At 42.0% G+C, this 26095-nt stretch overlaps 2 protein-coding genes across 3 annotated transcripts; one reads left to right on the top strand and one right to left on the bottom strand.

Moving 5' to 3' along the window:
* Positions 1–976: 976 nt before the first annotated feature.
* On the bottom strand, positions 977–10128 carry aknad1 (AKNA domain containing 1; the record flags this gene model as incomplete). Its single annotated transcript, XM_083991373.1, is given in 21 exon segments — positions 977–1147; positions 1904–2069; positions 2192–2303; positions 2652–2792; positions 2891–2946; positions 3150–3332; positions 3508–3622; positions 4232–4437; positions 4545–4639; positions 4765–4918; positions 5256–5438; positions 5878–6035; positions 6864–7044; positions 7138–7271; positions 7422–7481; positions 7572–7714; positions 8142–8253; positions 8340–8414; positions 8607–9820; positions 9930–10089; positions 10093–10128. Coding segments are annotated over 21 exon segments (3855 nt in total).
* A 2112-nt stretch (positions 10129–12240) lies between these two features.
* On the top strand, positions 12241–25981 carry gpsm2 (G protein signaling modulator 2). 2 transcript variants are annotated; one of them, XM_083991148.1, is made up of 16 exons: positions 12241–12460; positions 14390–14428; positions 16955–17315; positions 19508–19729; positions 19813–19948; positions 20314–20453; positions 20557–20680; positions 20829–20944; positions 21389–21544; positions 22165–22273; positions 22366–22495; positions 22578–22654; positions 23254–23442; positions 23537–23696; positions 24520–24707; positions 25197–25981. In XM_083991148.1, the coding sequence occupies exons 3-16, from the start codon at positions 17251–17253 to the stop codon at positions 25377–25379; spliced, it is 1995 nt and encodes a 664-aa protein (XP_083847274.1). In that variant the 5' UTR covers positions 12241–12460; positions 14390–14428; positions 16955–17250; the 3' UTR covers positions 25380–25981. The 2 variants fall into 2 exon arrangements, with proteins under 2 accessions (XP_083847274.1, XP_083847275.1); XM_083991149.1 differs by lacking the exon at positions 16955–17315.
* Positions 25982–26095: the final 114 nt, after the last annotated feature.

Below are 26095 nucleotides of genomic sequence, written 5' to 3'. Positions count from 1 at the left end.
GACAAGTTATAGAGAACTTCACCTGCTCTTTTAACAATCAGACTGGACAGCTCTGGAATGTTGTTTGGACACATCTCCTTTCCTGATACTCCTCTTTAGAACAACAGGGAAACTTAAAACCCGACAAACAAAAACCTGAACTGAGCCCGGCAGCAGCAGGCGATGATGGCGACAGGAGCGAGGCCACAAAGCCGCCCAACAGAAACTCAGTAAGAAGACACTGCATCACGAGCACCCACAGGCCAGCAGGCATCGGATGAGCAGATTAGCTAAAAGCATAAAAGTTGATACTCATCTGAAGTAAAGACAGCGAGGGATTTTCCTGAAATGTAATATTGCCAATATGACCTAGATTTTGTTTTATTTACCGTTATCTCCTTACCCTGTGGCTGCTTGTGTGTATTGGATAGCTAATAGTTTGTAAGTAGGTAAAGTTAAAAAAAAAAAGGAAAGACTTTGCTGGCATTCAGGTTTATTATCATCTGTTGAGATGAGCTGACAATGTGCAGTATGGCTGATGCTGCCCTCTAACCGCAGAGCACAAATGTGACAGTGTCTCTCCTTTTGTGTTTTCGGTAATGGATGTTACCAATAAAACACATAAGGGAGTACAGAGTATTGATCTACAATTAGCATGTTAATAAGTGCCCACAAGAGTGAATAAAAAGCATTTTACACATTGGTATGAATGACATTAAGATGATGAAGAATGAAGTGGCCAAAAGATATACTGTAACATCAAATGTAGGGACACTCAACCTGGGCTGCTGCCAATCAAGTATAAATTTGCCATATGTTTGTATAATTTAAAATACAATCATGTACAAAAACAGTAACTTACTTGTTCTTTAAATAACTTAAAACCAGAGATATTCCCTCATCACCCAATAAAAATGAATCCCCTGAGGCATCATTTATCATAGGGACTGGCAGCTTGTTAGTAACTGTTTACTGTAACTAGTCTGGACCCCTGGTGTTATAATGCATGGTGTTTCCTGCCCCCTAGAGGCTGCATGTTGTGCAGTTTCCTGCTGAGCTGAGCTTTGGCCAGGTCAGCTGACAGCCTCCTGGCCATGCGCTCGGTGGTCCTCTTCATGTTGCGGGCCACTTCAATAGCCTGGTCAAGAGTCCTGTCCATTTCGTCCTCCTAGAAAACAGCAGTAAAGTTTCCAGAAATAGTCTACTTGCCAACAATGAGTACCCGGAAATGTTGAGTACCCCAAAGTTTTATGTTAGAAATAGATAGTATGGGTCCCCAGTATTCAGAAACTGCCGGATGCTAACTTATATATATTGGGCAATTAGCACAATTGACATAATTAGCATAAATTACCATAATTGCCTATATGGGCAATATTTCAACAAAATTGACTTGGCTGATCTGGGCAATATTGGAGTGGTTTTAGGGGTTATTGATGATGCTGAATCCATTTCTGGCATTTTCAAAATGGCTGTGTAAATCGATGACCAGATTTTGAAATCCATCAAAATCGGCCCACTGGCGGTTAAAATCTGGTCACTTCCGGTTTAGACAGCCATTTTGAATTTTGAAAATGTCAGAAATGGATTCAGCATCATCAATAACCCCTAAAACCACTCCAATTGCATATTATGCTAATTTATGCTAATTATGTCAATTGTGCTAATTGCCCAATATAAATAAGTTAGCATCCGGCAGTTTCTGAATACTGGGGACCCATACTATATATTTCTAACATAAAACTTTGGGGTACTCAACATTTCCGGGTTCACAATGGGGCCCTATGGGCTGGCAAGTAGACTAAAAGCTGAGTACTTGTAGGCTATATATAATTATTGATTGTTTACTCCTGAAATGCAGACAGAGGTTCTTGTGTATGAAAAAAACAATCTCTATAGTGTCACAGCAGATGAGACGTGTCACCTTGCTCCCTCTGCGTCTGCCTGTCCTGCTGACAGTCTTTACGGGCGCTGAGACAGGGGACAGTGTCTGCTGGAAGTACACGTTGCTGGGCAGGAGTGCTGTGTCTGACTGTGTGGATCGTTTCCTGTGATGGGACGTAGACTGAAGAGACTCCCTCACCTTGTAGCTGGATTTCAGGACAGATGGAATAGAATAATTCCTATTTTACAAAATTTTATAGTTCAATAACTTGATTTGTGAAAGTATCATCTGCTTTCAGTTATGTTACATGTGCGATGTGTTTTTTACCTGGCAGGAAGGCTGCAGGAGGAGCCGTAGCCGACCTGGAGGAGCGGCTTCTGGAGCGATGGAGAGGAGAGACGAGACCACCTCTCCTTGGAGTAAAAACTCTCCATGAAGGCTGCCGATGGTAGAAGTAAACAGTATAGTATGTATACAACCAATACACAACACTGCATACATTTACAACCCTGTTTACAACATTATGATAGGCTCACTGTTCACACTGTTCAACTTACTCTGTGCTCTTTGCTTGGTGTGACTGACAGGAGCTCCCCCGCCTTTTAAGACGGAGCTGGTCGAACCTGCTGTTTTTACTGGGCAGTTTTCTTCTGTCCCTACAGGAGTAAAACCTTTATGAAATGTATTTTGTATTTAGTCCAATTTGACCCATTTTATAAAAGAAATTACCAATCTGTTAGAAGTATGAAGATGTATTTTGCTGTGACATTTAATTGTGGCCCCTGACCTCTGTCGGACTGTTGTATCCCCTGATGTTTAAACTGAAACTCAGGGCTGGGGTGTGAGCTGCTGCCTCTTCTGCTCCCCACAGGTGAACTGAGGAACTGTGACATGATTTCAGAGGCTTCTGTATCACCACTGTCTGTACCTGGGGAGGAGATGGTCAAACTCAAAATGTAGTCATACTCAGAGAGAGACCCAGAGTAACTGGCTTGTGACTGTATTATTATGATAGTGGTGGAATACCTTTGCTCTTACTGGGGTCCATGTCTGTAGAGATCCAGTCCTCTATTCTTGTTGGACTGGAAACGAGATTACTCATATTTTGTCTGCTGTTTGATTTCCATTCACTACAGGAAACAGTAAAAGAAATGTCTGAATGGTAATAACGGGAGTGTTTCACTGTGTGGTTATCTACAGTAAGAATGAATAAATGTCAATATAATATTCCAATTGTAACACATTTACAACCTAACAATCCACTGTCCTGGATGATCAGGGTTACCTGATAGAGGCTGGTCTTAGCTGGGTCCTGGTTCTGGTTTTAGACCTGCGCTCCTGACGATCCTGTCTGTATTTGGAGGTGAGATAGTCCATTTTCTGTGTGAGGTGAGGCAGCTGGACTAAACCTTCCTCCAGGTCCTTCTTCAGCCGGGACACCTCCGACCGCAAGGCCAGGATAGCCTCGCTAAACACAAGCATGGGACACACAAAAACAGATAATCAGATGTATAAATTAGCAAAAATATAAGAGGATAAATAACTTTATCTACAGTAGACTGGTAAAACAACCGCTTGGAGCCAAGTTTGCAGGGGTGCTGCAGTCAGCTGCCAGTACTGGTTGCCTCTTAGCATATACTGACCTATTACAAGGACAGGAATACCCTTGGTTGCCTCTCTCTTCTGTGTTCATGGTGGTGCTGAGTCCTGGATCAGACACGTGATGATGGAGCTGTGCGCACAAGCTGGAATCAGATCCTGTTCAGAGAGTGATGGAGAAGCACCAGCTACAGTAAAACAAAAACCTAACTTAAAGCAGAAGTAAGTGATATATTTGTGTTAATATAAGTCTTAAATAGTTATATCTTCCGACAGCAATCACTTACATAGAGTGTTTGGACTGAATCACGGGTCTCTCAGTCCCTCTGCTCTGCTCTGAGCCGAAGAGAAAACATTTATCGTATCCTACAGTTTTTATCCAATGAGGAGAGAGAACGGCATGCAGGGCTGTGTGTGCAGCCAAGGAACGCCTTGAATGTGGCGACGTAGGGACGAGGACTGTTATGGTGCGTTCAAGGAAACTCGTATTTTTCCGACCGTGAAGTGGTACCAGTTTGATCTGGTACGAGTTCACCGGTCGGAAGTTACGAGTGGCCGTTATAGTGACTTTCACCGGTAAAACAGGTCGGAAAAACACGAGTGGGTTGCCTGGAACGCTACAAAGTCGTAAGTTGTGACTTGAAGCTGTAATTTACGATTTCAAAAGCCTGCCTGGAACACAGCATTAGCGAAAACGACCGGACCACTTACTTCTGCTTTAATTAGGGAGATGAAAAATCACACTGTGATTGCAAGACAAAGTCTCACCCTGTAGTCCGACCGAAGGCTCCTTCGTGGTGCTCTCCACCCACAGCTCCACTGCAGCTGCTGCACCACACGACTGCGTTTGGACAGACGGGTAGGAGCTGGCCCACCGCTGGCTGTTCAGAGAGGCTGAGTGGATGGCTGTCCGCAGGTTGGAGCAGGAGCCCTCGCTGTCAGAGCTACTTAAAGCACCATTAAGGGACTGCGCACTGTAATTAGACCGATCCAAAGTGAGTTATTCCACAAGGACCCATGTGATGTCTCTAGACAGTGACTGTTGATCAATCAGTGAATCGGTGCTTAGCTAGATGGTTACCTTCCTGTGAGCAGATTTGATTGAAACGTTCCAGAGGTGGATTGGTTCAAGTAAGAGCTCCCAAACCCGCTGTCTGTCTCTGGGCTCACAATTCTCTGCACCTCACAGAAAACACAACATCATCATTTAGAAGCCTGTGCATCCTTCTCCAAACCTGTTGCATTAAATCATCATCCAGGTTTGAAGTTAAGAGGAGAGAACAATAGTCAAACAAACTGACCTGTGATGCACATGTGGTGCTGAGAGGAGGCTTTGAGAGGGAGTCTGAGGGTCTGGGTGCATCGGGGGAAGAGGAGACCTCCACAGCCAGACTCACACAGTCACCCAGATCACATTCATCCTCCAGGACAAGGACACTGTCCGTGATGCTACAACTGCAGCAGCAACAATATAGAAAGACATTTAGAGCTTGTTAATGACAAATGTTATTGTACAGATATTTGTCTAACTATGTGGGTGAGATGAAAAGAGCTGTATTAATTCAGTTTAGTAGTATTTTAACAATTTATCTTGTTGTAGGAGATGCTTTCTCTTTCTAGATCAACATATCCACATATCCAAAAGTACCTCACTTAGGCTGTGACAGGATTAGTGGATGGATTACTCGTATCAGCCATGAAATATTTTAAGATCTAATTAGTATATAGAAACCACAGCAGAGAGTCGATCAACCTTGTATGGTCAGGTAGACTTTAACATCACAACACTGACCTTTCAGGTGTCCACTCCCTCTCTCTTGAGGTCAAGCTGGTTCCACTCAGGTCCGCTAAGACGTTGCTACGATCTGTCCCCTCTGACGTGACAAAGACAGAGCTCCTTTCCTCTTCATTGCCCTCCTCATGCACAGCTGTCTGGATGGCCAGTCGCTCCAGAGAGCCTCGCCAGCTCCTGGAACTGGGCAGAGAAGAAAACCTGCTCACTCAGTCAGACCCAAACACTCTGTTCCCTCTGCACAGTGGAACCCGAAACCCGAAACCTGAAACACGATCAGCCCACAGGAAGCCTGAGAACGTGTCTATTATTTGAGAACATACACACAAGAAAGTGTCACTCAATTCGGGATACAATAGTGATAGTGGACAGTTTATTATTTTGTGTCCCAACAAGGGTAAATACATTAAACTTTATTTATAAGATTAGCACTGGTGCATATAGTATTTAATTACTGGATTCATGGTACGGACAGTGTTCAACTTTGATGATGTATATGCAAAACATAAAAGCTCATGATATTCATTAATCATAATTGTGGGATAAAATATTATCAAACGTGATAGGAGCATTGATTATAAATTGAAAAAAAAGAAGAAGTTGTGTTTTGTTCCTGGAGTACCGTGAATGACTGTGCTCATATCCAGGATTTTTCCTGACAGAGTCAGAGGTTTCGGCTTCACTGCTTTGCTCCAATCCACCAACTCCGGCCTCCTCCCCTTCCTCTTCCCTTTCTTCCTCCATCTTAAAACTCACAGTGGAAAAACCTTCACATGGACCCTGAAACATGAAACCCGGTCAGATTATTTGTGTAATCTTATCACACACACACAAGGGCATTTCCCCTCCAAGGAGAGGATCTGTCACAATTGAAGGTTCAGGGTGTGGATACAGAGCAGGCACATTGAAGTTAAATATCTAAGAAGTTTTGTCGGTGCCAAGGGATTTGGTCACAGACCCAAGTACACTACAAATTCACATCTGGTACTAATTTGGCTGAGTATCAAACACTTGCCTCTGAGCTTGAGATGGAGAGAAAGAAGAGAGAAGTTCTTTCTTATGGAAAATACCGAATTCAACTAAAAGTTCCTGATACATAGAGGGCAAAGCAAGTGAGGCTGCAGAGCGGAGGGGATACACAACATCTCACCTCAGTTGTGACTCAGATTCTCAATGCTGAGTATAAAAAAATAAAATAAAAATAAAAAGCTGGAGGGCCTCCACCAAAGAATTAAGAGTCCAAAAGCCAGGCAGAAAAGATGACAGACACACAGAAGTAGAGGGTTTGCAACATGATCATAATTGTTTAAAAGAGGTGCTTCAATAATACCCCGCAGTTAGTTTAGCACATTTGAGATAAACAGTGAGGATATGACCAAAAGGCACCAACACACCAACAGGAAATTGTTGAGCTACTCCAGAGACAAAATGACCTCAGAGAACACACAAATCATGATAGATAATCATGCAGCAGAAAGGCAGACACCTGCCACCTGGCTGAAAGTAGAAGTAAAGAAGCAGAAAGGTTTCAGTTGTGACATCCTGTATGTGACATCTCATTCAAAGTGAGTGTTGAAGAGTTTGTAGGCACGTTCTTGAGTGGGTTACCTCATGCAGGGTTGGTGGAGGCAAGGATGTGGGACTGGGCTTCACATGCAACGTCTCTTTTATGGGCACGGGAGTGGAGGACGAGTGGGGAGGAGAAATCTGCTCGCACACGTTTTTGTCGATCATCTCCTTTATGTCTTCAAGGTGCATCCCTATCCTAAATATGTTGCCCTCCACCAGCCTGAACATGTGTCAACACACACACACACATGAAAAGATGCATTAACATGATATCGGCCTATTAACACATTTGCAATAGTGAAGTGTCTTTAACCTGTTTGGGTCAAAGGTGCCGGTGTTTCTGGAGAGACCCATGTAGTTCTGCATCTCCAGAGCTCTGTGCTCCTCCTTCTTACTGATGTATTTCCTCTCCAGCTGGTCCTGAGCCTCCATCATGCTCCTCAGCATCTGACAAGAGAGTTTGTCAAGTTTCACATTTATGCGCCTCCAGAAGTAAAAACAAAGGAATAACACAGTTTTAAAAAAAGACAGTTCAGCTAAATAAATATTACTCTGGTACATAAAGGCTACCAGGTGTAGGATGTAAATGTTTCTTACCATTTGCTGTTCTGCTGTGCTCACTGACATGACGCTCACACTCACTTTGAATTCTTCCACCTGAGGAGTAGAACGTTTTCTTATTTGATTTGGATGTATTTTTTGTGTGTATTTAATTTAACGGTAGCTTGGTAACATCTTCAAACTTGCCTGCTGCATGAACGGGCTGATGATGTCTCTCAGTGCTGCTGTCATTCTCTCTCCATCACTGTCTTCAGGCCGAGTGGTGGAAGCCACGTTGGCCTTTTTAATGTTGCTCTCAGGGATCGTTCCTCCTTTTTCTCCAAGGTTTTCTGAAAAAGATTTTTTTTTTCTAACCTATATTTACATTATCAGTGTACTTGGCGACAAAAATATGCAGGCACAAGTATTTTTACTTTAATATTTTAAGCAATCCTGTTATGTTGAACTGTTATTTTGTGTTTTATGGGAAAATAAAAATTGCACATGATACATATAGTTACAATTACGATGACAATCTAGATATGAAAATATATTACAGAAATTAAAACTGCAATGTTTTCTGGTGGTTAGGTTCTCTGGTTTACAGTCAATGTTCACCACTTAATTAAAGTGCCCCAAAAGTTTGTATAACTACAATAATGTCACCGGACCCCTGTTGTCTCTATGGAAACCAGTTGTCCTTCGCTGTATAATTTGCAGGTAGCGAAGCAAAGCAATGAGCCGTCGTAATATCAGATGTCAGATACAGAGACGAACCTGATGGGGGAAGGTGAGGAGGCAAGGATCCAAGATGGCTTCCCTGAGCTAAGTTTCTCTGATGATCGTCATCACACTCTGAAAACAGCATGAGTTCTGAGGAAGGATGAGTCTGAAAAAAAAATTAAATTAATTAGTGGCTTGCTTTGAAAATTTGTCTTATAGCACATTTTATTTCTGTGTTTCAGTTCAACTTACATTTGTTCCCAGTCTCATTTGATCAATAAGGTTTTCTGCCTCGGCATATTTGGTTAGTAGTTTATCATATTCAGCCTAAAAAGACAGGAGGAACAAGTTAAATGTCAGCCCTTTTATAACAGTCATATTCAGTCAAAAAAGACAGGAGGAACAAGTTAAATGTCAGCGCTTTTATAACAGTCACACATCTGTTACATGAGGAAATTAAATCATACCAACCAAAAAGTGTAGGTACATGTGTGTAACTGTATTCATGCAGTTTTCTACCTGCAGGTGATGCACCAGTGCTGGAGGAGTCTGTTTCTCCTCGTCTTTGAAGACATAAGGCTTCTCTGGTGGCGGGATCGAATCCTCTAGGACTCTGCTTATCACATCTAACATGCCCGGAGAGGACTGGGCTCTGTGCATGGTGCTGGGGCCCTGAGGGACAGGTCTGGAAGGTCCACATGTTGCTTTGGGGATTTTTACCTTGGGGGCAACCTTAGAGAAGTCAGGCTTGGGGTAATGGACTTGGCCTTGGCCATACTTCAGCTCGCTGAAGGACCTGGTGCGCATGAGTGGGACTTTCTGAGCCTCGTTGTCCTCTTCAGGCTTTTCCAGCTTCACTGCATCACTACTCTTGTTCCCACTGCTCTGCTTGGAGTGTGTACTTGTGTTGCTGAATGCAAAACTGTCTGCAGCAGAGGTGACATGATCCATTTTACTTCTGGACTCCTCTTCTAAACTTGATATTTTTGACGCAGATCGACTCTTGTCATCGCTCCTGCCAGAGAAGACACTCTGGTTGTTCTCAGAGTGACAAGCAGATCTCTCTGAGTGGTTAATATCAACAGTTGTGTAGTTGTGAATTGGAGCCCGGCTCAAAACAGTGTCATCCATGCTCTCCAGGAGGGAGACCTCCGGCAGGGTCTCTGCCTCTATCAGCCCACCTGGCTGCAGCAACTCTTCCCGAGAGAAGTGACGCAGCAACAACTGGTTAATATTTGCAGGACTAAGGTGTGGTGGGGAAACTTTGACTGGCTTGGAAGCATCAAAAAGGTTTTCCGGTGTAGTGCTGGTTTCCTCTTGCAACAGAACTGCTGGTTTCTGAGCAAAACTAAACGCAACAGAAGCCAAACGTTCACTGGTATCATCTCCACCTGTTGTATTCAACTCAAGCAGACCGGGACCATCGGGACTTGCGTGAACAGTTTCTCTGCCATCAGAGCTGGTGTCGCTCTGGGATCCAGCTGTCTGGTTGAAGTAACGGCTTCCAAGTTCTCCATCATAAGGTAGGTCCTCCTGATCCTCATCACTGGTATTCCCACCTGTGTCCTCCTCCTCCTGCTTTAAAGGTGGCTCATCTTGCATGGTGTTTGGTCTTTTGGCAGACACATGCAATGTCCTGCTCTTGTGCTTGTTCTCTACCACTCTCTCACTTTGACTGGTCACACTACTGGACTCTGAGGAGGTGTCATCCAAGGCTGACAGCTCAGCACTCCCTGAAAATTAAAAAAAAAAAAAAAGCATGAATGGCAACTTTGCCACATGTTATAGCACCGACAGTATTAGGCCCTGTGTTGTTGTTTTTTAGTTCAGTTTAGGACTTACCACTGAAATGGATGCTGGCCTCAGAGGCCTCAGCAGACTCTGCCTGGGAAAGATGTAAAGCTAAAGAACTCTCCAAATCACTTAAGTGGAGACTTTCATCCTCACTTAGGTCGACGAAGATGCTCTGCTGGAAGCTCTTCTCCCACAGCACAGTGGGTTCCTAATGGTCTTCATCTGATTCCTCTGGATCTTTCTCCATGGACATTTTGTCTGCAACAGAAATGGACGCTCTGTTCAACTTCTTTTCATAAGATGAAGGGGCGGTAAGAAAAGAGGATGAAGCACCTGTTCATCACTTAGCAACAACACTGTGTGAACTAACAACACTGGATCAGAACATACCAAGCTGCCAATTACTAAACAATCGATACATTGTGTGGGCAGGACAGAACATACAGTCACCATGTGAGCTGTTCTGTGTAAATGTGTGTGAGAGAAATAAAAACAGGTAAAATCCTGCATTTTATATCTTATTAGGAGCTGACATCTATTCAAGTTGAAAAGACTCATTCTGCAGCATATCTGTCCCCCTCAGTACTCTAAAAGTCATTAATAGAAATATTATTATGCATTAACGACCTAATAACAGCATTTTAGTCATGTAAGGTGGTCGACTGAGTATTTCTCCAAGTTTTGAAAATTATAATTTGTGTAGGCCTATAGTAGTTACCTTGAAATGCAGTAACTATATCTGTCAAAGAAATGTCAAAGTAGGCTATTTGCTTCTGAATTGTAGGTCATGATGTAGCAGGAAATTCTGACTGCAGCCCATAGCCTAGGCATCAGTATATTTGACTAAATGTTTTGGTTATTATGTCCCACGTGTGAATATCCTGGGAAAATATATACCAACACTGCAAAACCTAACTAACACAATTTATGCACCGTTCCCGTAGGCTACTCCCTGTATTACCTTGTAACTTTCTGATAGGTTGTAACATGGTAACTTACTGTGTTTATGACTCCTTCAGCACTGCGGTCCGGTCCACAGCCGGGCTCCTGCCTGACATAATCTTGACACTAAGTAGCCGACAGTATTTTTCTACCTCTTTCTCTTTCGACATATGGTTTCTCGGACAGGTTTAGTGTCTGTGGCATCATTAATAATGTAGCCTACACGGCCGCGCTGCACGTCTGGAGCTGAGCCGGTGGCATCGTACAGGCGGAGTTCCGGTTGCTAGGTAACGACCGCCAAACCCTCCCACTACCACATATTGAATAAAATAATAATCATAATAGCAGCATAATCATCACAGTAAAACAATTAAAACACTGACAACAAATCAAGATACAATAAAGTATGAGTAATAGAAAATAATAGTAGAAAAGTAGATCCTAAAGTGAAGGTTAATGGGCTATATTCTGAGTTTATTCAGATTTCTGAATAAAATAATAATCATAATAGCAGCATAATCATCACAGTAAAACAATTAAAACACGGACAACAAATTAAGATACAATAGAAAATAAGAGTAAAAAAGTAGATCCTAAAGTGAAGGTTAATGGGCTATATTCTGAGTTTATTCAGATTTCTGAATAAAATAATAATCATAATAGCAGCATAATCATCACAGTAAAACAATTAAAACACTGACAACAAATCAAGATACAATAAAGTATGAGTAATAGAAAATAAGAGTAGAAAAGTAGATCCTAAAGTGAAGGTTAATGGGCTATATTCTGAGTTTATTCAGATTTCTGGACTTTATAATAGAACCAGAAACGTATGGTTTTAAGCTCTTTGATACAAGTCAAATACAGAAAGCATTAAAAGTGAGTTGGATTTTTACTTTTGAATTTTACATTACATCTGCATGTTATTTAGTTCAGCATGTAGCAGTAGAAATGGGAGAGACAACAGTAACATTGATTATGTTCCATGGTGTCATAATCTGCATTTAAACAAAGGAGTAGACATTAAATATAAAGTTTAATCTTAATGTAAAGGCTATGATACATTCAAAATGAATTGCTTTGTCAGTACAGTTTACTCTTAGTGATGTTTTTCAAAATAAGTAGGATGTTCATAAACCTTTTTTTTTTCTCTTTCTTTCTTTCTTTTTTTGAAAAATCTTCATTGATTTTAATTCTTCAGTATGAGGATTTAGTAGTAATGTAATGTAGGTGTCTCTAGACTCCTGTTAAAACCTCTGATTAAAAGGACTGTCTCTGCAAGGGCAGCTACAGTTTGTCATCATTATTACAATACGTCATCCCTTTCCCATTCAAATCTATTGGTCCAATGACTGTTATTCGGGGCGTGGCCATATTTGAACACCGTGTCCTGATTGGTTGGTTGTCGAAAACACAACTGCTAGTGTAGGCACAAGGGTCCTCTTTCTCATCGAAGTTAAATCCAAGTTTTAGAAAAGTTAAAAGATAATGTAGTGTTAGGCAGGATATAGTACAGCTTGTCTCCAAATTATATACGTACGGTCTTTTTTTTTAAACGGACCCATGTTTTTTGCTCTTGTGAGAAATTAAAGAAAAAAGGAGGAAAAGTCAACATTGTTCGAACTGGATCGTCTAACGTAAGTTCAGCAGCTAACATGCTAACTAGCTAATCCTTTGCTGGATGTGATTCTGTGACCAGATAAATGTTGTTTTCACACGACTGTGGCTTCCTTCTGGTGTTGGTATTAACGCATTTGGCACAACAAACATGAGACAGAAGTGTCCATTATGAAGGTCAGGTGTTTACACTACGCTGACAAGTCCAGCTACTCACTGAGTAAAAGCATGAATGGAGTTGATAGAGACATCGAAGTGGCACAGCTTGTGCACGATCACATACAATGTTTCTTACCTACTGTATTGTATACGCTGTACAGAGAGTGTTTCTTGTTAAACACTCTTAACCTTTTTTTTTTTTTTGCGCAATACACATGAGATGATCTAAACATGCCCATGATATGATTGGTTTCTGTGCAATACAGGCAATTAAAGCAATACTTACCGATCTGGCATTTCACTCAGCACAGCACAAACATTTGAAAATCAACAGCTCCACCTCCCTCACAAGTCCCACCCACCTCTCCCTCCTCCTGCACCTCCACGAGCCCCCTCCCTCCCTGCTGCATGCGTTGGCATGGCAACGGTAAACAGAACAGGAACGCGAGTGAAACGGGAACAACACAAACAAACACAACACCGGAGTTTTAAACCGTATAAACGGACTCAGTGATGATGACTGATGAGTTTTATAATAAACTGTTGTTAGCCTACTGCTACTGGAGACGCAGGGGAAGTGATTGTTACAGATTACAGTTCTCAACGAGCCGGGCTGGCGGCCGGACCAGCGCCACCTGATGCGCTGGTTCAGGCCGAAAATAAATCCAGACCGAGCCGAGTCGAGCCGCGCCGGTCCGGAGTTCAACCGGGTCCGGACCGTTGAGAACTCACAGAGCTAAGGGAGCTAACAGTAGCCTAGCCCGCTAGCCGTTAGCACTGGATGCTTTATAGACACATGTGACTTCCTGTGTTTACGTATCACTCGGGGCTGATCACTATCAACGTTACAATATCAGACATGAAACTCCGCGACCAGCTGCGGCTGCAGTTATTGGTCTTATAAAAAAACGATTTATTTCCAAAAACCTTCTTTCTAGTGTGTTGTGACTCTAGTCTCCTCTGCTCTCTGTGTCCTGCTACTGCTCTGTCAATAAGCGTTCTTCCTGGTCGGGAGGGGGGAGAGGAGGAGAGGGGTGCACAAAGTGATTACATATTAAGTAGGTTCGGTCGCTCGTCAAATCTTATTAATCGGACCGAATAATATTATTGGTCAGACTTTTCTCAGAATTATATGAGAATGAAAAAATGATGAGTTTTTAACCCTGTTGGGTTTCTCTTACATTTTAATGTATCATCAGATTATTAATAGCATTTTAACTTAGACAAAGAAATGTGCAAAAGTTCCAGAAAGGTAAGTATTGCTTTAAATGAATAGTATAACACTGATTTGCATTTTATCTTTTGACAACTTCATATACATGCACTCATATAGTTTATATATCATATATATGTAGTGTAGTAGTATAGTAGTATGTATAGTTTATGCATAAACAGTCACACTAAGCACCTAAACCTTTAGTATGTGGCATATACTTATGCACAGTCTAGTGGGTACATTCAAGTGTCTAATACTCTAGTCCTTTTTATTAAAATCTTTTGTAAAGGGCTTGATTTAAATTCATGATCATACTGGTTTTCTAATATTTAGTTTACCCTAAGTCACTGTGGTTTATTAGGTACATTTTCTTTTTAGGAAGGTATACTCATAAACGGACAACTGAGCAGCAGCATGTCATTTGGAGTGGGGCACTAAATCTTCAAGCATTTACTCTGAGTTTATTGTTTTGTCAGTGATGTAGGGAAAATTATACAAAGGTTCATACAAATACTGCAACACCAGTTAATCTTAGACGTAAACCTATTAATGCTCACTTTACTTTGTCCTGCAGGCTTCCCAGATTTCCTGTTCCTGTGTGGAAGAATTACCGGTCAGTATCCCAGTGCTGATTTAGCTTTTTCTTTTTTGTTTTGGTACAGGATTTTGCTGGCTCATGGTGTGCTTCTGAGTGTTGTTTCCATAAAAAGACTGTGTGGTCAGAGGCAGTTATTTTAGTGCACGAGTGGTTTGTAAGGGTAAAGAAAATAGATCATACTGTATGTATTGTGTGTTCAAGGTAGAATCATGTCCTGTTTGTGACTCCAAAAAGAGACGGTGATTACCTCCTGTGACGCAGTCATTATATTTCACCATCACACACTCTTTAGTGCAGCTCCGCCAGTAGGGCAGGTCTCTCAGAAACACGCCCAGCTGGCATACAGGGATGGAAAAGGCTGCACGTTAACTGGCACAAATTGGTGATTATAATAATCTGCAGGAACATGTACTACATACAGTTACATAGCCGTGAGCTGTGACATTTAACAAGCAACAGGACTAACAGGCTGGGCAAAAAGAAAATTTGACTCTGATGCCATTTCTTTTTGTTTAGACACACCTACTTAGCATAAATGGCCAGAGCCATTGGCCAGAGTTAAAGGGATAGTTCAACATTTTGGCAAATTGGCCCATTGCCATAATCCCTATAGTCATAGCAGTAGGTTCGTTACCTTTATTTGTCGGTGTAAGCTATTTTTAGAACGGAGGAGCGGAGCGGCAGGCTGTTCAGAGCTACACTATGGAGGCTAATGGAATTTCTTGGTTTCCCTCATCAAACTCATCAAATACAAAATCCCAAAACTCCAAAACGCTTTCGTGGACAAGTTGTGAGCTGCACAATCACCACGCTATGAGATAATAATAGAACGTTACGAGACAGAGTTGTTTTAGAGGTAAATTCATGCAAAACCGCTGATGCGCGTTGCGTTCAGGGACAGTTTTTCAGCAAGCAGACTCTGTATTTACCTCGAAAACGGCTCCATTTCGTAACGTTCCATTATTATCTCATAGCGTGGTGAATGTGCAGGTCACAACTTGTCCACGAAAGCGTTTTGGAGTTTTGGGATTTTGTATTTGATGAGTTTGATGAGGGAAACCAAGAAATTCCATTAGCCTCCATAGTGTAGCTCTGAACAGCCTGCCGCTCCGCTCCTCCGTTCTAAAAATAGCTTACACCGACAAATAAAGGTAACGAACCTACTGCTATGACTATAGCGATTATGACAATGGGCCAATTTGCCAAAATGTTGAACTATCCCTTTAAAAGATAAGTCTCTAGAAATTTACAGTATCCCCACCAAGCCCCTCTTAAAATGTCTTCTTAGGTTTAGTCATATATTCACTGCTTGGGTATGAATTAACATGTTGCATGATGTCAAACATTTTTTTGTTACTACAGTATAGTAGTTGTCACTTGTTTTTAAAATTTGTGCTCCTTTTGCCGTATGAGCTCAGAGGTGAGCTAATACTCTGAGCTAAAGCACCACCCCCCCACGCCTGTTGCAGGTGTTAATCCAAGATACTTTTTGCACACTGGATTCTTTGTTATGTGGGCAGACCGGGCCTAAATTCATAGATTTTGTGGTTATTGACAGTGTTTTGTCTCTTAAATAATATTGGAATGTTAATTAAGCAACGGTTGTCACAATTATCTTTAGAAGTAACTTTCTACTCTCATCTTGTCTGCTTATTGTTGTAGGGTGTCGTTGACATAGATAGTCAAATGCCCAACTCCTACAACCAAATAATTTGTCACATGTTCACAGCTATTTAAATAGTAGGAATATGCAAAGATAACAAGGTTAGATATGAATAAAACCAACAATGAGTGATTTATATGTAGGTCTGCACATTTGTAAGGAAAAAGAACAAAGTGATGGTCATTTTAATAATAATGTGATGAAAGATACCCTTTTGTCTCTGTAAGGATTTTAAATAGACACATCAATTGTTTGCCATTTTTAGATGTTTTTTATTATAAAGAAAAAACCCAGTTTACAAAAAACTGGCCTGCCTCCATTTCACATTTTGTGTGTGTAGAGGGGAGGGGTTATGGGATAATGTTGGGGGACCGCTGGGTGTGGCTGCATGGAAAAATTAGGTAATGGGTACAGTAGCTACAGTTTGTACTTGTACTTGAGCCATACAGTTTGCTTATCACTGCTCTTTCCTTTGGTGGAAGTCACATAGACACATGCTTATCTGTTTTTTTTTCCCTTTGCAAGAGATGTCTGTTGTGTGTCAGCGCTTCTCTTTTAATTTAGTGACATCTTTCTGGGCAAATCAGTGGCAACTCTCCGCTTGCATACATCCTGGTACATCATGATGCGTACGTAGCTCTTTCACCTTGTCGCACCTTTAGAGCTTCCATCCCCAAGCCTGGATGAACTGAGTCACCATCTTAGATTGACAGCTTGCCTGAGTTGACCCCATCCATTCATTCCCGCCCTTCTCTCTCTCTCTCTCTCTCGCTTTGCTGCCTGCCCCACTTGTGCACGCTGCTGTTTGGTTGGTGTTGCCATGGCACCGTGCGGCCAGAATGAGGCTTCATATACAGCATCTTGTGTTCTCTTCACAGAGAGCTGCTGACAAGAGATTGAGGGGCAGTGACGCAAAACTCACTGTACACGAAAGCAGCCGTGTGGACTGACTCTCGGGACTCGGCTCTGTCCGACACTCGTGGGGTTACTGCTCCCTGTCAACATTCAGCAGAGGGACATTTTGCATTAAGTGACTTTTTGTTTGGATCGCCTCCTCTTTCCCCGACTCTCCCTTTAACAAAGATTCATTTTTCTTTCTTGTTGGCTGTTGTTTTTAAACGCAACCATTTTTTCTGGAACGAAACTGGGATTTTCCCTCATATTATGCACTTCAATGGATACCAGTGGCTCATTGGTAGGCACGCTGACTAAGGACCAGTCCCTTCATGTCCGCTACAGGTAGGACTCTCCTCTTTCATCTAAGACACATTTGTACAGTAGAAAGAGTGGCTCGTGTCAAATTATGAGTGGGATTCTCATTTCACCATGTTTTGTGTGAGTTTGTTGACCAAGGGCAGGTGAGTTTATTTAAAAAAAAAAAAAAGCTATCAGTCACCTGTTGAACTATTCATATAGGGAGCTCGGGCACCAGGTGCAACCTGCTAAACATAGAAAGAGCTCCTCCAGCTTCAATATTTAACAAGCCCTGAAAAATTCATCAGCGCCGGCTTTGTTTTTCAACACACGTGTCCATCTTATTAGGATCCAGTAGGGCATCTGCTAAGTGGGAGGATGTTTGTTGTTTTCCAATAGTTACTGCTGTCTGGAGCGTTGCCCTCAAAGAATTGAGTTCATTATACCACACCACAAAGTCTGCTTGTGGCCGACATATCTAACAAAGCTACTTAGCACTCAGCAGCACCCTAATCTGTCAGATGCACACTCTACAGCTCTAATCTCAGGTGACCAGGTTAAGAGAGAGAGAGCGCGCTTGGGAGTAAGGCAATCAGATTATCTAAGAAAATGCTGATTGAGCAGTTTCCTTGCTGCCATGCATTGGAAGTTAATACTGTGACAAGTGTCTCCTTGACAGTTTTCCAAACGCGTGATTCTAAAATCTCTCTGTGACGTCAGATGGCCAATGGTGATATCATAGGGAACGAAAGGCTATAAAACTTTTTTTTTTCTATTTAAATGAACAACAGACAAGAGCTTCATCACCTTTCAGTATAGACCACCAGGTTACGTTGAGTTAATCTCTCCATGCTTCAGAGAAAGAGAAGGAGCAGCAGCCTGGAAGTGTTTTCCAGTGGAAACCTCAGTAGATGCCTCTCAGATGTTCCATGTGCTGCTGTTGTTGTTCTAAGACACGAAAAGCCAGCAGGTAGGCTAGTGTTTGCCACAGCTATAGTGCTAAATGATATGTTGTCAGTAGTAAACAAAGGCTCTTCTAGCCTGAACCTAAAATTGCTGATTACATGAAGTTTATCGACTATTCAGGAGATCATGTTTGCCTTTGTTTGCAAATTATAGCCTAGCTGAATGGTGAAACAAGCTACTGTGTGTGGGTTTGTGTGTCATTTTAATTGCACGCCATAGACTGTGTGAGCTTTTACCTCACGTGAGGAATCCGGTCTAAGTTGTGCCTTTACGTCAGTGTTTCTGGGTCAGTCTTTTAGGATTTTCAGACTAAACCTTGGGTTGGGCACACGAGGGGAAAGCTTGAGATAAACAAACTGAAAAGACTTTGTGTGAACAACAATGCTGCTTCCTGAGAAACAAAGTTTCTGCTTTGCACAAATATGCTGCTTAATCTAAAGATAATCCATCTGCAGATGAGACGCCAGCCATTGTCTGACCCTCCTTTTATCTAGCCTTGAAATGCCTGAACACATTAATAACTCTGCAATTTGGTTGTCTTGTGCTAAAACCATATTCCAGGTTTTTATATTGTTTGACTGTGCTACAAGAACCCATCCGTGTCATTCTTTTTTATTTCAGTATGGTTTCTTTTAAAGTAAACAACTCTCAGTTACTATCAATTCATTGTTTTCATAAGCTGTATTGTCATATGATTAGGGTAAATTGAATTGCATTGTTTTGTATTAGATAATGATGTTTGAGAACGGACGCTCTCTAGATTGTCAGAGCATCTGTGAACATGAAGCTGTGTTGTCACAACTGAAAATGTTTGTAAGTAATGTCCTGTAATGATGAACATTAATAATGCTCATCATTACAGTCAAATGAAGCAGAAAGTGGAGAGACGTGCCACATATAATTATTATATGTGGCACGTCTCTCCACTTTCTGCTTCATTTGACTGTAAAAAGAACCCACTTCACTTTCTGAGTCCATGTCAAAAGGATGTGAGATCTACCATAACAAACAAGCCCCAGTTTGAGCCATTGTTCTCTGTGGGTGGAAGGAAGTAGCATAAAAAACATTCCCTGCTGAAAACCTTTACTTAGAAAGAGGTCCAGTCATTTGGCTGTAGATCACAGCCAGGGAAGATCTGCTTCTCTACAGCTTCTCAAGCTTTCATCACTCTGTATTTGGATTCTAGACACTTTTTTTTATTATTATTATTTTTTTTTTTACATTAATGAACAAGACACCTACTGGATTGGTTTTGCTTCTCTTCGCTGTAGGATGGAGGTGTCCTGCCTGGAGCTGGCGCTGGAGGGTGAGCGGCTTTGTAAGGTGGGCGACTACAGAGCGGGTGTCTCCTTCTTTGAAGCTGCCATCCAGGTAGGCACGGAGGACCTGCAGGTGCTCAGTGCCATATACAGCCAGCTCGGCAATGCTTACTTCCACCTGCACGACTACGCCAAGGCCCTGGAGTTCCACCGACATGACCTCACTCTGACCAGGTCAGGCCAACAACAACACAGCTCCCGTACATTTTCTAATAGATCGTTATTTTATTTTTGCTTACGTAATGTGCCTTGTACAGGACAATTGGTGACCTGCTTGGAGAAGCCAAAGCCAGTGGAAACCTTGGCAACACACTAAAGGTTTTGGGGCGGTTTGATGAGGCTGTGGTTTGCTGTCAGAGGCACTTGGACATAGCAAGGGACATGGCTGACAAGGTGAGGCAGCAAATATATATCAATCAATCAAATCAATCAAATTTTATTTATATAGCACCTTTCAAAGCAAACAGATGCCGTTCAAAGTGCTTTACATTTTGACTGAACAAATAGGAGGTAAAACAAGAAAAGCAAGGAGACTAATGCACGAAGATTAAAAACAACAAGAGAAAATAACAGCCTCAAACAATACAATTTTACAAAACAAAATAGAATAAAATGCAGGATAAAAATAGGAGAAAGATAACAATAAGAAAGAATATAAAACTTTAAAACAGAACATGATAATGTGTACAGTGAAATATTCTGTAGTGTATGAGGGGGGTTCAGGAGGCACTGACATGTTTTTCTTGGGTTTGCGTCAGGTGGGTCAGGCGCGAGCTCTGTATAACTTTGGGAACGTGTACCATGCCAAAGGGAAGAGTATCTGCTGGAGCGGAGCTGAGCCTGGAGATTTCCCTGAGGAGGTGATGACTGCGCTGAGGAAGGCAGCCGAGTACTACGAGTAAGTCACTCACTATGTGGGTGTAATATTCAGTATAATAATGATGCAGTACCTATAGTGCCGTGTTAGCTGCTGCCTGACTTGATTGTATGTGGATTTCCAGGGCAAATTTGGCATTAGTAAAGGAGCTGGAGGACCGGCCCGCCCAGGGTCGGACCTACGGGAACCTCGGCAACACACACTACTTGTTGGGAAACTTTCGGAAAGCCGTGGCTTCTCATGAACAGGTGGGAGCAGTTTGGATATCTCATCTTTTATAATCTTTTTCTTTTCTTTTTTTTTACCCCAATCCATGACAGGCATTTCTATTAATAGCTAAGTTTCAAATTGCAGTGGCTTTAATAAGAGAGATAATGAAGAATGATTCTGTTTCAGCGCCTGCTCATAGCAAAGGAGTTTGGTGACCGCTCAGCAGAGAGACGGGCTTACTGCAACCTGGGGAACGCCTTTATCTTTCTGGGGGAATTTGAAATGGCAGCTGAACATTACAAGTAAGCCACAACCCACACATTAATCTTGTCAAATCATTTTCTACATGAGAAAAGTAGGACAGGGCTTATGAACCCATCACACCACGTACTGGCACTAAGTGTTACAAAGGTAGTAGCAGGATGATTTTTAAAAGTCATACTGTCTTCTCCAAACAAATATAAAGTTTTTTAAAATGTATTTCTCTAAATGAATTAATAATAATAATATAATAATTTTTATTTATTTATTATATATATTATTTTACATTTTATACATATTACATTACATTTTATACATATTATTTTCCCTCCACATAAAACTTAAAAACAGACAACTGTCTTGTGTATGTCAATGTATATTATCCCCAAACGGTGCCTCTTTTGAGAGCTATGATGTAGGAAGCGGAGGCAATATTGAACGCCTCCTTGCAGTGTGTTGACCCAGCTTGTGTGTGTGTTTGCCAGGAGGACACTGCAGCTGGCGAGGCAGCTGAAGGATCGGGCCGTGGAGGCCCAGGCCTGCTACAGTCTGGGCAACACCTACACACTACTCCAGGACTATGAGAGAGCCATAGACTACCACCTCAAACACCTCATCATAGCCCAGGACCTCAATGACAGGTACACACACACACACACACACACACACACACACACACACACACACTGTCAGAGTAAGAATTAATGTGTTAAAGCAGAAGTAAGTGATATATTTGTGTTAATATAAGTCTTAAATAGTTATATCTTCCGACAGCAATCACTTCTATAGAGTGTTTGGACTGAAACACGGGTCTGTCAGTCCCTCTGCTCTGCTCTGAGCCGAGGAGAAAACATTTATCGTATCCTACAGTTTTTATCCAATGAGGAGAGAGAACGGCATGCAGGGCTGTGTGTGCAGCCAAGGAACGCCGTGAATGTGGTGACGTAGGGACGAGGACTGTTATGGTGCGTTCAAGGAAACTCGTATTTTTCCGACCGTGAAGTGGTACCAGTTCGATCTGGTACGAGTTCACCGGTCGGAAGTTACGAGTGGCCGTTATAGTGACTTTCACCGGTAAAACAGGTCGGAAAAACACGAGTGGGTTGCCTGGAACGCTACAAAGTCGTAAGTTGTGACTTGAAGCTGTAATTTACGATTTCAAAAGCCTGCCTGGAACGCAGCATTAGCGAAAACGACCGGACCACTCACTTCTGCTTTAAGTATGCTCCTGTACATGGATTAAAAATGTCCTTTGCTGCAGGATTGGCGAGGGCCGTGCATGCTGGAGTCTGGGAAATGCTCACACTGCACTGGGGAACCACGACCAGGCCATGCATTTTGCTGAGAAACACCTGGAAATCTGCAGAGAGGTACATGAATAAACTGCTCAAACATTTACTAGTTGTAAAGCTCAACTTCTTGCGTATATGTTTTATTTTTAATATACCTATTTTTTTAACAGACTGGAGACCGGAGTGGAGAGCTGACAGCTCGTATGAACGTGTCTGATCTCCAGACGGTTCTGGGTCTCAGCTACTGCACAAATAACTCTACCCTCTCTGAGAATAAAGATACAGACTACAATATCCATGGTAAAAAAAAAAAAAAACAACAACTCTGAACTTGAACATCGTTGGTAGTATAACATGTATTCACAGTGTTCATGTGTTTTAGGAGCAAGGCCCAGGATGGGCAGACGACACAGCATGGAGAACCTGGAGCTGGTGAAACTCACCCCGGACAAGATGAATGTAAGAACTGCTTCTCCAAACTGTTCCACCGTTGTTTTCTCTCAGTTTTTTTTTTTACTCTTCATCGTGGTAACCTCTCTGTTTCTATGTATTTAAAGCAGAAGTAAGCGATCCGGTCGTTTTCGCTAATGCTGCGTTCCAGGCAGGCTTTTGAAATCGTAAATTACAGCTTCAAGTCACAACTTACGACTTTGTAGCGTTCCAGGCAACCCACTCGTGTTTCTCCTGTGAAAGTCACTATAACGGCCACTCGTAACTTCCGACCGGTGAACTCGTACCAGATCAAACTGATACAACTTCACAGGTCGGAAAAACACGAGTTACGAGTTTCCTTGAACGCACCATAACAGTCCTCGTCCCTACGTCGCCACATTCACGGCGTTCCTTGGCTGCACACACAGCCCTGCATGCCGTTCTCTCTCCTCATTGGATAAAAACTGTAGGATACGATAAATGTTTTCTCCTCGGCTCAGAGCAGAGCAGAGGGACTGACAGACCCGTGTTTCGGTCCAAACACTCTATAGAAGTGATTGCTGTCGGAAGATATAACTATTTAAGACTTATATTAACACAAATATATCACTCACTTCTGCTTTAAGGGTCAGAAGTGGAACAGTGACATCCTGACCAAACAGTCCAAACCCTCCCTGGTTAAGAGCTCCTCCAAGCTGTTCTTAATCAACCGTCTGCGTGGGAAGAAGTACAAGACGGGCAGCTCCACTAAGGTCCTCCAGGACACCAGCAACACCCTGGACGCCAGTCAGACCCCCGTGCAGGGACCACAGAAGGTAAAGAGCACAGGACGTACTGATGAGCACACACACGCCTCATTCTTCTGCAGCCATCATCGAACAAAGTCTGTCCTGTTTCGTTCCCTATTAGCGACTCAGTCCTGATATGCTCGGAGACGAGGGCTTCTTTGACCTGCTGAGCCGTTTCCAGAGCAACCGTATGGACGACCAGCGCTGTTCAATACAGGCTAAGGGCAGCAGGTTGTCAATAAACAGTGGCCCAGAATCCCCTCCCAGAGTCATCAGGAAATGTGAGTCTGTTCATTCAAACACTCAAATCTTCCCATTGCCACAGTAACACTTCCTTTTCCAGGGTTCCTACGCAAGTATGGAATAATATGGAATTTGATTTTATACATTTCCAGGTCTTGAAAAGTATGGAAAATGGAAACTATTGTATGGAAATATATTTATCTTAATACTTATTCAGTCTTATTCACATTTTGTATGCGCTATTGTAGGCTACCTAGCTACAATCTCCTGGAAATTATTTGGTTACATAATGGCATACAAATTCGGAATAATGAAAACAAATTAATTGCATAATTTATTAGCATGAAACACATCTATTGGCTCAAATGTCACAAATTATTTGAATTTTTTTACTGAGACACTGCAAAAACTCAAAATCTTTCCAAGAATATTTGTCTTATTTCTTGTCAAAATGTCTAATTTCTAGTCAAAACTAATCTCTTTTCACTTGAAATAAGTAGAAAAATCTGCCAGTGAAAGCAAGATTTTTGTGCTTGTAATAAGAAAGAAAAAACTTGCTCCACTATCGGATTTTTCTACTTATTTCAAGTGAAAATCTTCTTGAAAGAAGTAAAACAAGCTACTTTTTATGTGATGAGTCTTATTTTACGTAGAATGAGATTTGTTTTGACTAGAAATGACATTTTGACTAGAAATAAGACAAATATTCTTGGTAAGATTTTGAGTTTTTTGCAGTGGAAGTCCGGAAATTAGGGTCTGGAAAAAGTATGGAATTTGGAAATTTAAAATGTGTAGGAACCCTGCTTTTCTTACCGAAACCACTAACCCCTCCTGTTGCTCTCTCCTCTCCGACCGCTGCAGCCGTGTCAGAGTCTGCTAACATGTCAGGCGCTCCAGGCCGACGGTTGGAGGAGTCGTCAGCAGCGGGGGGAAGTCTGCCCGGCCTCAGGGTCCATCAGAACAGCAACCAGGCCGTGCTCAACCACCTGTTGGCCGCTGACAACGCTGAGCCCGACGACGACTTCTTTGACATGCTGGTCAAGTGCCAGGTACCTGATTAGTTAGACCATTACTGTATTCAGTACCAGTACTCATAATAATCACATGGCTTGATATTTACATTATTCCTCAGCTAAAAAGAAAAGATAATTTCATTAAAAAAAATCTATACCATATTTAATTGAGACTAAGTTTGGATCATTGAACAGAAGAACACAGCACAGAATCTGCTCAAGTCTTTCCCACTTTTGACACTGGTGCAACCAAGTTTCTCAGATGGTTACACAAGCAGATACTTTTGTAGAACATTTTTAATTATCTTCAAGTTATTGAATTACATTACATGAGCAAGTGACAGGGAGAGACATCTGCGGTTAAAAAAAGTCCAGCTCGACTGAGACCAAGACCTTGAAAGCATGGTCTCAAGACTAGTCTAGAGTACAACTCTAGTGTTAGGAGCAGTTCCTGCACAAGAAATTGTCATGTGATTCCCCAAATGAGACATACCCAGATCTCAAACTTCTATCCTCTCTTTCCAGGGGTCCCGTTTGGACGACCAGCGCTGTGCCCCTCCCCCTCCACCTGTCCGAGGGCCCACTGTACCGGACGAGGACTTCTTCAGCCTCATCATGCGCTCTCAGGCCAAACGAATGGACGAGCAGCGCGTCACCCTGCCCTCAGCAGCCAACGCTACAGCCAGGCCCAACTCCAGCTCCAACTGAACTAAGCACTAAAGGGACAGACAGGTTTCTCTTTGTTTTTGTTCTTCAACTCATGAAGGTGTGGACAGCATTGTTCTTGACCCGTGGGGAGGTCAATCAGAGCAAAGCCTCGAGTCTCTTTATATGTGTCCTTTCGGACGAAACAAAGCACTGTCAGCATTGTATATAGTATACAGTTTGGAAATATTTCAAATTAATGACTCATTTCGCACAAACTTTCACAGCACCAACAAGCTCAGTAGAATCAGGGACAAATGTGTTGTTTTTAATTTGTTGTTTTTCACAATTCTCTACTCCTGCAAATTTCATTTCACCCTGTGTATTTTTCAATACACAACTGCATTTATGTTTGTATTTATTGTACTTTTTTATGATTGTTAAGATTCTTCTGCCGTCCGTCCACTATGCTTTCATGTGTTCTCAGAGTGGACACAGAGGTACAGCACTCTTTCCATGTATTTTGTATATATGTGAGGTTTTTGTTTGGTTTAGCAAGGTCAGACAGAGGAAACTAACAAAAACTATGTTAAGCAAAACTGTTGGGTAAACGATGAATTTAACCCTTGTGCAGCCCTTATAGTCTTTTGTACTAAATGTTTTGAGTGAGGTCAGATGAATAAACCCTCATTATTGTAGGCATCTTGTTTGGACTTCCTTCTTTAAAAAAAAAACAAAAAAACATTTACAGTAACGTGAACTCATTTCAACAGAACACA

Source organism: Trachurus trachurus, assembly GCF_905171665.1.
Source record: "Trachurus trachurus genome assembly, chromosome: 17".
Classification (NCBI taxonomy): domain Eukaryota; kingdom Metazoa; phylum Chordata; class Actinopteri; order Carangiformes; family Carangidae; genus Trachurus; species Trachurus trachurus.
Note: the sequence above shows the minus strand (reverse complement) of the source record. Positions and strands in the feature narration are given on the sequence as shown.

Coding starts and splice junctions, on each gene's coding strand:
- gpsm2 (XM_083991148.1), top strand. CDS start 17,251: ATGGATACCAGTGGCTCATTGGTAGGCACGCTGACTAAGGACCAGTCC. Junction 17,316..19,507: donor TCCCTTCATGTCCGCTACAG/GTAGGACTCTCC, acceptor TCTTCGCTGTAG/GATGGAGGTGTCCTGCCTGG. Junction 20,454..20,556: donor AAGGCAGCCGAGTACTACGA/GTAAGTCACTCA, acceptor GTGGATTTCCAG/GGCAAATTTGGCATTAGTAA.